The following is a 12,421-nucleotide window of genomic DNA, read 5'->3' as shown; positions in this document are numbered from 1 at the left end:
GTATTAAAAAACATCATTCTTAAATCATCTACGTTGACATAAAACTTTCTCCCAAAAAATTAAATTAATCATACGTAATATTCATAAAAAAATTCTGTCTAAATTTTTCATAAAAAAACAACGAGAATTTTTTGCTAAGAAATTATGATAATAGCAAAAGGTTATATATAATATATGTAACATTTAATTCTTACCCAGAACTGCCGCCCGCGTTATTCATTATATGTGGCTAGAGTTTTTGCAGATATAAGTTTTAACACGCGATGAGTTTCCACTAATTATTTTCACAGATAACAACCGAGAACGAGTGTATTCCTGTTGCCGCGTTTGTGTAAACTGCTCCAAAGCCGTATTGTAAAAATCTGGCATCAAAAGATAACAAACACTCCCGCCGTGAACGTTTTACACACACAACTTATACATTGAACATACGCTCAGGATAAATATATAGTAAAAATAATATTGTATGTTGAGTAATTGATTTTAGTTGGATCAGACATAACAGCGGAGACGCGTTAACAATTCCGGCGTAGTCTGAATTCTCCACATATCACTTCAAATTTTCAAAATTGTAATTAAAATAATTTTCTCATTAAAATATTACATTACAGCTAGTAACAGTTTAAATTTTGAAAATGACGCTTAAATTCAAAGAAAATTTGAGTTCTAGAGTTCTTTGAACAGAGCTACTGATTATTATTTTGATATTTCAAAAAAAAATTTTTTTCGACTACGGCATCCCCAATTAGGGTTTTTTTTATCAGGCTGAAGGTATTGGCGAGGGAAAGGAGATCGGGAAGAGGAACAAAAGATCACAGGTCACTAAACACGGCTAAAGCCAATGTCATGCAACGATTTAATTCTGAAATGCGGTCTTATGTCAAAGCGATACTGAGAGTATTTTCCATTCTAGAACGTGCCGCAAAAATACTATATATTATTTTTAATTAATAAATGGTGAAAGAACACGAATTAATTACTTGCGAACGGTTCGCTAGTTGATGGCCAAGATTATAAAATCTTCGATTAAACGTTTTTCATGATTATATTGATTACGTACACCTTTGCACTCACCTTATAATATCAGTGTCAGATGATACTCGGTAAAAACTATTTAAAATCAGTATAAGATTGTAACGTTTGTTTGCAGTACTCAGTATTTCATAATAATGACAATACCACAATATTTTTGTTTATTCTCATCACCATTTAAAACACTTTCACTGTAGGTTTCTACGTCCATCCAACAAAAAAAGAATCTGACAGCGATTTTCTAAAGGTTATTTCCCGCCAATTACGCATTTGACAAAATCAACGTGTGACTATTATAATACTTATATTATTTAAAAATAGAACTTGTTCCGATGTATTACTTTACAGTAGGTACCTACCTGCATGATGATAAAGGTTAGTTTATATGCAAACCGCTGAATCTACAATGTATTACTGTACAGTAGGTACCTACCTGCACGATGATAAAAGTTAGTTTATATGCAAACCGCTGAATCTACAATGTATTACTTTGCAGTAGGTACTTACCTGCACGATGATAAAAGTTAGTTGACTTGCAAACCGCTGGATCTATTTTTTTTAAATACTTTTATTTGAATTTCGATTTTGTTTCCTTGAGTGAATGAATAAATAATGAATGAACTAATGAATGAAATGGAATCTTCGAAGCGTAAATTAAACCACTTCCCAACATCTGATTGAGCTGAAACTCGGCTGATAGACTCGTTGCGAATGACAATGCAAATGGTGGCACTCACGCACACACACGCGCACACTTGAATTTCTCTGAAAGATGATGACATTATAAAAATGTACAGCTTTTAATGCACGAAATAAATCTCAGTACCATCCAATTAGGAATTGGCTTAAATGATAGGGGGAGGAAGGTTCAATCCTCAGTCAAATCAATTTATTATTATATTTTTGAACATTAATTTTTTAAGCTAAAAATAATGAAATGGAATTTGTGATATATTCTCCTACAATTCGACATGCTCTTTGCTTTTGTGGTGAGACACCAGATATAAGCGGCACAGGGAAGACCCCCACGATGCATCTTCCCAGCTGCAATGTAAACAGATAAAATTTATTTTTGGATATATTAATTTGCCCGCCATCGTCCGTATTTAGGAGCGTTGCGTTGATGAGATATTGTCATAGCAACCGCTGGTGAGGGTTCATTGGGTAAAGAACACAAGAAATGCAATGTGGGCTTGTTTCGTGATCCGAAAGTTTGAGATGGCGATATACGGTGTCATCACCAAAAAACTAGGAAGTTACAAAAATATTCAAGAAATCCCACCTAACCGAACCAGAACTATAAAAATCTATTATCAAAACATCCGCGGACTGCGATCAAAACTCGATGACCTACAAGCAGCTCTACCTTCTCATCATCATGACATCATTATACTTACGGAAACCTGGCTAAACTCGGAAATCAAATCGACTGAACTTGGTCTTACTAACTACAAAGTATTTCGTTGCGACAGAAACGTCAGATCAAGTTCCAAGTCAAGAGGTGGAGGAGTTTTAATTGCAATAAAACAGAAGTTGTCAGCAAGAAAATTAACCACGAAACACAATAACATCGAACATATTTTTGTGCAAATAACGACTCCTCTCGAGAAAATTATATTTGGAACGGCCTATCTACCACCACTTTCTGACCCTCAGTCATATAGAAACCACTGTCAAGACATCGAAACAATTTCATCAAAATATCCTCACTCGAAAATTGTTATTCTTGGGGATTATAACTTACCAAACTTAATATGGAAAGCAAATAACTGTGGTCTCATCATAAACGAAAGTGAAAACGATCGTGCACGTGAAATTTTGGACATGGTAAACTTTCTAAACTTTCATCAACATAATTTTATATATAACAGTAACAATCGCTTATTAGACTTAGCTTTATCAAACTATCCTGAAATGTCTGTTGAACTCTCAAATGATCCACTTCTACCTATAGATAATCATCATCCTCCCCTATACATTAAATTAAATATGACATGTTATAATGAAAGGAAACCTTCACAAAGCGTCCTAAACTTTAAACGAGCCGACTTCGACTCAATTAACTCCCATTTCTCAAATACAGACTGGTCTTTTTTATCCGATGAAAGCGTTGATGAATCGTTAGATAAACTTTATTTATATTTTTCTAATACTATGAATCCTATGTACCTTTTTACACACCAAGAAGCTATACCTACCCGGTTTGGTTTTCATCAGAGCTTACAGCCTCTCTTCAGCAAAAAAAGAGTCAACACAAAAAATTCAAACAAAGTAAATCCATAAATGATTATATAATCTTTAGCGAAACTAGGAAAAAATGTAAAGATCTTTCCAAACAATGTTACAAAATGTACATAACCTCTGTCGAGGACACTGTCTTTAAATCCAAAAACCTTTGGAAATTTCTTAAAAAAATGAACAATGAAAACACAGACTACCCGCCAATAATGCATATGAATGGAATCAGTGCAAACAATACACAGGATATTGCAAACCTTTTTTCGGACTTCTTCAAAAATGTATATGATGAAGACACTCCAGATGATAAAATACCCGAATACAAATTTAATATGACCACAAACTTAACAAACTGCCAAATCACACAAAAGTGTTGCGAACAAAAATTACTTTCCTTAGACACTGACAAATCCGCTGGCCCAGACAACATTCCACCAATATTCCTCAAAACATTCTCTAATACATTATCTAAACCACTTACATTACTATTTAACCGTCTCTTGTCCCTTGGACATTTTCCAGACCGCTGGAAATCTAGCTTCATTACACCGATCTACAAAAAAGGAGACGATACTGACATAGCTAATTATCGCCCCATTTGTATACAGTCAGTACTGCCAAAGCTTTTTGAATCATTGGTCCTTGATGAAATCTATCCCAAATTAATAAAATTAATTAATCAAAAACAGCACGGTTTTATCAAAGGAAGATCCACCGCAACTAACTTAACGGTATTTCAAAACTTCATTATACAATCATTTGCAGAAAATAAACAAGTCGACTGTATATATACAGACTTTTCGAAGGCATTCGACAAAGTATCCCATAAACTACTAATCCAAAAACTATTTCTCTAGGAATAAGGGATAACATGCTAAAATGGTTTAGTAGCTATTTGTCAAATCGTAAACTGTTCGTTAAAATAAAATCTTGGATGTCGAAAGCTTTCCGGGCTACCAGTGGCCTACCGCAAGGTAGTCACCTTGGCCCGGTTTTGTTCCTCATTTTCATCAATGATATAACCAATTGCTTCAACGATGTCGAGGTATTGCTCTTTGCAGATGACGTCAAACTATACAAGAAAATAACTGATATAAATCATTGCCATATACTACAGTCAAATATTAGTAAGTTTAGAGATTGGTGCGTTCAAAATAATTTATTTTTAAATGTAGTAAAGTGCAAAACCTTGACTTTCTTCAGAAACAAAAATCCTGTTTTATTCGAATATTCCATCAATAACATAGCTTTAGAAAGAGTCACGGAAATGAGAGATCTTGGAATTATTTTGGACGAAAAACTAAGTTTCACCAATCATATCCATCAAATTGTGAACAAAGGTATGAAAACACTAGGCTTCGTATTAAGAACAACTAAAAACTTTAATTCTTTGCAAGCCATTAAACTATTATACGTATCTCTAGTAAGAAGTCTAATTGAATATAACTCAGTAGTTTGGTCTCCATCTTATACAATTCACATTAACAACATTGAGCGAATACAAAAAAAATTTCTACGTTTTATAAATTTTAAATTAAATATCCCTGTCGAAGACTTATAATACAATTTCTTATTAACTACTCTAAAAATACATACATTAGAAGATAGACGTAAAATAAACGATTTAACGTTCTTATTCAAAATACTTAACTCTAAATTCGACTGTTGTGAACTCCTGCAACTTATAAACATACATACACCCACAGTAACAACACGACAAAATACAATATTCTACAGCAGCACACATAAGCGTAACTACATTGCCCACTCTCCGATACAACGACTTCACACCATGGGAAATCATTACTTGGGTGATGTTGACATATTCAATACCAACTTGGCAAGTTTTGTGGATCATTTAAAACATTTATTTCAAAAATACTCCTAAACACATCATGTAAACCAACAAATAGCTGTAATTTTCTGTTTTTGTTTCTTGTGTTTGTATAACTTGTTACATAGCTTTTATCAAATGTAATTTTATTCTTATTTTTTATGTTTGAAAGTATTTGTCAAATTAAAATTATACTACCAACCATGTAAAAGCCCTCTGGGCGTTAAATAAATAAATAAAAAAAATACTAAAGACTACATTAATAATAATAATAATAATTGGATAATTTGTAGAGCGCCGTTTTTGTGAAAATCACGTCAAGGGCGCTGTGCAATTTATTTCCTAGGATCTACATTTGTTATTTAGACCAACTGTGCCAACACGAGGTTCGTCATCCGTTTAGGCTGCCGCCAATATAGCGCTGACATGTGTCTGCTGCCAATAAAGAGCGCTGACACAACATCCTCACATAGATAACAAACCTTGGCAGCACCGCTGTGACGTTCGACGAAGACAGAAGATGGAGACTCTGCTGCAAGAATCCTAGGTAGCGAAGGAACTGTACCAGCTGCTGCAGCGAGAGAGACTACCCCGTCCACCAATTATATGCACGTATTTCAAATTTGTGGTAACCCGAAGACTGACCTGTGATCTGCCCTGGTGGTGCATTGAAGGCATCTCTAGTGTGTATCCAGTGTGAGGGATGTACATTCTCAAAATTCAAGCAATAAAGATAGTCGTAATCGTTTGGGGGACAGAAGGTTTGATGACGTTGGTTAGGTGATGTAATGTAGTAATGTAGTAGCAGAGTACCAACACACATAACCTAACGTAAACTAACCAAACCTAACCTAACATAACCAACAAAACCTTAAAAAATAATAATATATCATCTTAACCAAAATTATACCCCGTTACACTTAACCTAATTTACCACAAATATTCCACTCAACCTCGTGACTCATCACTCCTCACACTTATTACGACTTGTCCACCTAACCAACCAAAATAACCAAACTGTCCCCATCTAGTGGTGGATTGTTTGCGGAGTCAAGGTTAATGTAACAAAATGTATTAATTAATAATAATCATAATAAGAATTGTTATTCAAGAAATAAAGACAGTAACTAACCAACCCAAATAACCAAACTGTCCCCATCTAGTGGTGGAATGTTTGCGGAGTCAAGGTTATTATAATAAACTGTATTTATTAATAATAGTCGTAATAAGAATTGTTATTCAAGCAATAAATACAGTTGTAATCGTTTGGGGGACAGTAGGTTTGGTGATGTTGGTTAGGTGATGTGATGTGATGTACTCATCACACCTGTTACGACTGTTGTCCACCTAACCAACCCAAATTACCAAACTGTCCCCATCTAGTGGTGGACTGTTTGCGGAGTCAAGGTTAATATAATAAAATGTATTAATTAATAATAATCATTTTATTTTACAAACAATAATTATTCGCCTGAAACACTCATCCAAATTGAAAAATCTCCTGATAAAAGATACATGACGCCAACGGGACTCGAACCCGTGTCCCTTCGATTTTCGGTCGACAGCTCTGACCACTGAGCTATGGCGGCTTATCTCTTACCCGCGAAATTATTCAATATATACTAGTGTTTCATTGAACAATTACTGCTTGTTACATTTTTCACCTGAAAACACCCAACTTTATTTTATATGAGAAAGGCATTGTAAATGCATTTAAGAAGAATTACATTACATTCGAAGGGACACGGGTTCGAGTCCCGTTGGCGTCATGTATCTTTTATCAGGAGATTTTTCAATGTGGATGGGTGTTTCAGGCGAATTATTATTGCTTGTAAAATAATTGTTACCCTTTGTGCTATGCATAAAAAATCTTGTCTTAAAAACATTAGTTTACCAAAAAAAAAAATAATAATCATTTTATTTTATTTTATCATTACATTTTTTTTTCAAGCAATAAAGACAGTCGTAATCGTTTGGGGGACAGTAGGTTTGGCGATGTTGGTTAGGTGATGTAATGCAGTATTGTAGTAGTAGAAAACCAACATACATAACCTATCCTAACCTAACCAACCCAACCTTAAATTGTTATCCAGTGTGAGGGACGTACATTCTCAAAATAATATTTATTTTCAATAACGATAATGATTAGATAATATTATTTGTTGGTTTTGATTGATTAGATTGTCGACAAAAAATGATTAATTACCTTATATAATCCCAGAAAATCCAGTAACAGGACGACCTACGTCCAGCTTATGAATAGTCTCTATATTAATGGCGGCGTGCAATTAATACATAGATGTAATATTAACCTATTCATATTTTTATTATTTGAATAAATCTACATGAAATTTGAAGAAAATTCAATGTATAAATTATTCTTTAAAATAAGGCCGAATACCGTGCCGAATTTCAAACAGGCTAATATGTAAGAAAACCAAGGCTTCAACAGAAACTAAAATATTCTAAATTATTATGAGTAGTAATAATTAGCCTGAAACACAAATATCAATAAAGAAGATTTTTTTCAATTTATATTTACTAGTTTTTTAAACGCCCACATAGCTTTTACATATAATAATGCATTATCTTTATTTTTTTTAGTTACATAATTTTATGTTTTATGCTAATTGCTTATAATAATTTGTTATCCTTTGTGATTTGCATAAAAAAACATAAGTTTATCTTTAATAAAACAATTCTATTTTCGGATGTAAAATGTTTCAATTAAAAATGATGTTTTAAAGTTTTTTAATGAAGGTGGAAATTTCACTGAAATTTCAAGCAACTTAATAGTTCCAGAAGATTAAAAACATTAAAAAAATACATATTCTATTGCATTTTGAATACCAATACGTATACGCATACGAATACTTACAAATACGTATATTTCACAATACTAGTTTATTTTAAACACCTACTGAACTGAAGACTTAGGACGGGTTGTTTCGGAGAATCTGAACAATTCATCAAATTTCAACGTTCATTTTCAAGTTCTGTGAAAGATTTTTTCAAGTTATGTTTTTATTTTAGTTTTGTCAAGCAACTAGCCTACGATGATATAAAAACAGAACTTGAATAAGTCTTTCACAGAACCCGAAAATGAACGTTGAAATTTGATGAATTGTTCAAATTCTCCGAAACAACCCGTCCTTAATATTTTGCTCTACCCACTTACATAAATTATTTCTACGTTATTATTACGTTAATATCGTCTTACACGTTTCAAACCAACAAGATAATCAATAAAGATAAATAATCTTACTTCAAAATAATGACTGATTTTCTGTTCGAATACCAATTATCTCGGTACAAATTATTTTTTTTAATAATTTCTCGTGTCCATTTATTTGACAATGATAATTATGAACATTATTTACACACATGAAAGTTATTATTACAGTCTGTTATATCTGCCTTACTTTACAGATTTAAGTATTGGGAATTCTTTGTAAAAAGTAAAAGGTTCTACTTATAATTGTGTTTATTTACGTTACAAATAATAGGTCTGGATTTAGCTACACTGTTCATTTCCCGAGGGTTGGTAATTCTCTGTTTGAGAGGCTTGTTCTAGAGAGTTCTGAGAAGCTTGTTCCCTGTCACTATAACCTCACAAGCATCTGTTACACTCTAGCGACATCTGACGGACTATGGAGTAAGCTTTATGACTAGCGCCATCTATCGCTTAAATACTCAACTTATTCACATACACCACACAGTCATATTGCAATATGGAAAGAAAGTAAAAATTAAACAAATAAACTAAAACAAAAAACCTGTTATGCAGTGATCTCATAAAAATATGCTCTGCTAAAATATTTAATCAGTACAGATCTATATTTCGATAGAGGCATGTTAAAAGGTGACATTGCATACGAGTTACTAGTGGTCTGTAATCTATGTACAACAGAATTGTAGCCTGAAAGCGTAGTATGATTGTTACAATAATACAAACTATGAAAACTTGATCTAAGCAGGAACATGAAAGTGATTCAATGTTAATATATCAGAGAAAAAGATAATTAAAAATTTATATAAAAAATATAAGATCAAAAAAATTTCTTCTCTCACTTATCTTCAACAATTTCAATAAATGTAATATAAGAAATCTATTGATTCTAAAGGAATTCAAATCCTAAAATATTAATATGAATATTGTAGGTAGGTTACTACTTGTTATAAACATAACCTGCTAGCCACTTACTGGCCAGGACTGCTCAAGAAGAAATTCTTATTTTGGAATATCGACAAACGATAGCTCCAAAAAACATTCACTGTTTATTTATGCATTCATTCCTTCATTCCTGGTCAACTTATTTATACTCCTGCTTGCGAAGTTCGCATAATTTCATTCGGTGTTTGTTCATCATCATCTTTTCGCCATTCTAATAAATTATTTCGAAATTATAATCAGTTGTATTAACATTGTACAAGTACATACTATAATAAACCACTACTTCTAAACTTCGGTCCCTCGTTTCATGTTTCCACGACATTTATATAATCAAAGGTTTCCACATAACATTTTCAAAAACCCAATTTTTGTCAATTTTGGCAATGCTATTTTTAAGTCAGTAAACTGCAGAAGATACCGCGTTATTAGCAGCTAGTTATTTTGTTCTCTTTATTTCAGTCGTAATGATCGTTTTCATATCTTATGACTTAAGAGATAATGGGATAAGGAATGTTATGTTCACCAAAACCTCACAGCTTATTTGACACGAATAAATTGAATGTATTTGGCGTAGATAGCAATGTTTCCGTTTGAAATGAATCAATAAAATTTAATTGATAAGGATTTTTAGTACAATTTGTTATGTCATTATGAATGGACTATAAATAATTTCGCAACGTAATGATGTGATTCGAATAAGTGCGATTTAAAAGATTCTTGATTTTATTTGTGGGTACTAATCCGCAGGTCAAGGGTTCAATTCCTGTCGAAAATTCATTTTTAATTGTTGTTTAATAACAACACTCCAAATTACCATTGACGTAGGATTTTATTTATAAATATTTTTTCCACCCTAAGTGTTAGGTTAGGAACCTTCCTGTAGACATTAAACCGGATTTTTAAACTTACAATAACCTAAGTAAATTTTTAATTAACACTAAAGACAAAGACGATAAATTAAGCCATTTGGGCATTAACAAACTTACCTGTAATGATTGTTCCGCCTTCTACATAGGCAGAGGCGGATTTGCAGTCTTGGCCGCCCTAGGCCCCAGACCATGTAGCCGCCCCTTTCTCAGTACCCATCATATTGCCCAGGAGTATCCAAACTTTTCAGTAAGTTCCTAGGGTCAAAACCGTTTTAATTTTTACGCACACTGGCATACTGACCACTGCTGGCACTGACTGCTGTCGCCTGTCGCGAGCGGGTGCGTATTTCCAATCCCTACGCGGGTTTGTTCCTCTGGAACGATTTCGGTCGAAAAATGGACAACGAACCACTTTTATTTTTCTGCAATTGATTTCGGTCCAAAAATGGACCACATTTCCTACCATTCGTAAAACATTTATTGTAATTATTTAAAACATTTCTTGGTCAGCCGTTTATTTTAACACGGAGCTATTGCAAATTGTAATGCTTTATCTATTTTGACCATAGATGTCACAAATCCGAACTCCGTAGGCTACTTTAGAACAATGCTAAAAAGAAATAAAAATCCTTTGCCTCTTAATCCTATTCCTACGTTCCTCCACCCCCCCCCCCTTTTTCATAGATTTTAACTAAAAATATATATATTTTTATTTTTTAAAGAAAATACATTTATAATGTCACACTTTATTATTCACTATCATCAGTGGATGACGGCCGGCATAGTCCAGTGGTAACGCATTGGACTGCCATTCCGAAGGTCGCGGGTTCGAACCCGGCGTGCGCAAATAAATTTTATTTGATTAATTTGTGTTATTTCACAATTAATTAATTAAAATAATATATAGTATATTTGCGGCACGTTCCAGAGTGGAAGATACTACCAGTATCGCCCTGGTGTAAGACCACCATTCAGAATTGAAACGTTGCTCCAAATGGCTTTAGCCGTGTTTAGTGACTAGATCTGAATAGCCAGGTACTTCCCCAACTTCCTCTTTCCCTTCCCCACTTACCTTCAGCCTCATAACATCCCCCAATTGGGGATGCCATAGTCTCACTGGCTCCAGACGGGAGCAGTTGGGACTCTTGTGAGGTATTCACTATAAAAAAAAAAAATAAAAAAAAAAAAATAATAAAAAGTGGAAAGTTCATAATTGGCATAAATAACATCTTATTATTGTATTATTTTATAATCTCTGATTTATTTATTTATTATAGCTTTTGTAAGGTGATTAAGAGCGTGTTCACACAGAGCTATAATATGCGTGGGATGGCGTATTTCAGCATATCACTCGCCGTACATTCCAAATTGGAAAGTATGTTATAGCTCTGTGTGTGAACACGCTATTATGCATAACAATACCTAACGCGGTTCAGTCACTAGCGCAACTGAATCACGGTAGGGATTGGAAAAACGCGAGCGGGCGAGCGACGGAGCATGATAGGGTTGGCGAGGGCGGCTGCGGGGCGTGGGGGCGCGCTGTGTGCTGTGTGTGAACACGCTCTTGCATATCGCTATTTCGTACGTAGAATATTTAGGTACTTAGGAAGTAAGTAATTTCTTGTTATCATCTGTGACTTTTTTGTCACGATTGGCCGCCCCTAATATCTGGCCGCCCTAGGCCCGGGCCTACATAGGCCTAAGGGCAAATCCGCCTCTGTACATAGGTAAAACAGCACGTAACGTAAACATCAGATTGAAGGAACATCTACGTTGGTAGAGGCTTTTCGGAACTTGCCAATCATTTAATATCAACAGATCATAGTTTTAATAAAATAACCGGTACTTGTCTTTTACATAAAAATAGTAAAGGTATTAAATTAGACAATCTAGAATCATTAGAAATTAGGAAGTCTTTAAATACTAATATGTCTGACCATTTATTAAATAATCAACTCAACCTTTGTAAACAAAAAAACACACTTTATAGCCCATATTTAATCTGTTTCCCACAATCCATTCCACTCCATAATATTATTTATATGTTACATTGTGTTTCTTATGCCCTTAAAATTTATTGTTATGTTAATTCATGTAAAATTATTATTTTCTGTAATTTGTTATTATGGAAACTATAGCGTTTTTTCACTATCACACCCATGTATTGTTTTCTCCCTCTCACATATCAATTAGCAAATTGGTCTTCTCTTTCATGTATTTTGTCTCTGTCTAGTATATACTCTTATATTATATTATGTTATATTCTGTCTCCCT

At 33.6% G+C, this 12,421-nt stretch overlaps 1 protein-coding gene and 1 non-coding gene across 2 annotated transcripts in view; both read right to left on the bottom strand.

Annotated features, from left to right (window-relative positions):
- LOC149425357 (estradiol 17-beta-dehydrogenase 11-like) overlaps positions 1–331 on the bottom strand; it is a 56,300-nt gene extending 55,969 nt beyond the window's left edge. The window contains exon 1 of the mRNA XM_089651093.1: positions 195–331. Coding sequence (XP_089507219.1) covers positions 195–220 — 26 coding nt within the window. The 5' untranslated portion in view covers positions 221–331. The remainder of the gene's footprint in view (positions 1–194) is intronic.
- Positions 332–6,620: 6,289 nt separating this feature from the next.
- On the bottom strand, positions 6,621–6,693 carry TRNAF-GAA (transfer RNA phenylalanine (anticodon GAA)). Its single transcript has one exon. It is a non-coding gene; the product is annotated as a tRNA-Phe (tRNA).
- Between the last annotated feature and the right edge of the window lie 5,728 nt (positions 6,694–12,421).

The sequence above is a fragment of the Hesperophylax consimilis genome, chromosome 3 (assembly GCF_061612785.1).
Source record: "Hesperophylax consimilis isolate HC1 chromosome 3, BYU_Hcon_1.0, whole genome shotgun sequence".
Taxonomy (NCBI): domain Eukaryota; kingdom Metazoa; phylum Arthropoda; class Insecta; order Trichoptera; family Limnephilidae; genus Hesperophylax; species Hesperophylax consimilis.
The sequence above is the reverse complement of the archived record's forward strand: the minus strand, read 5'-3'. Positions and strand labels throughout refer to the sequence as shown.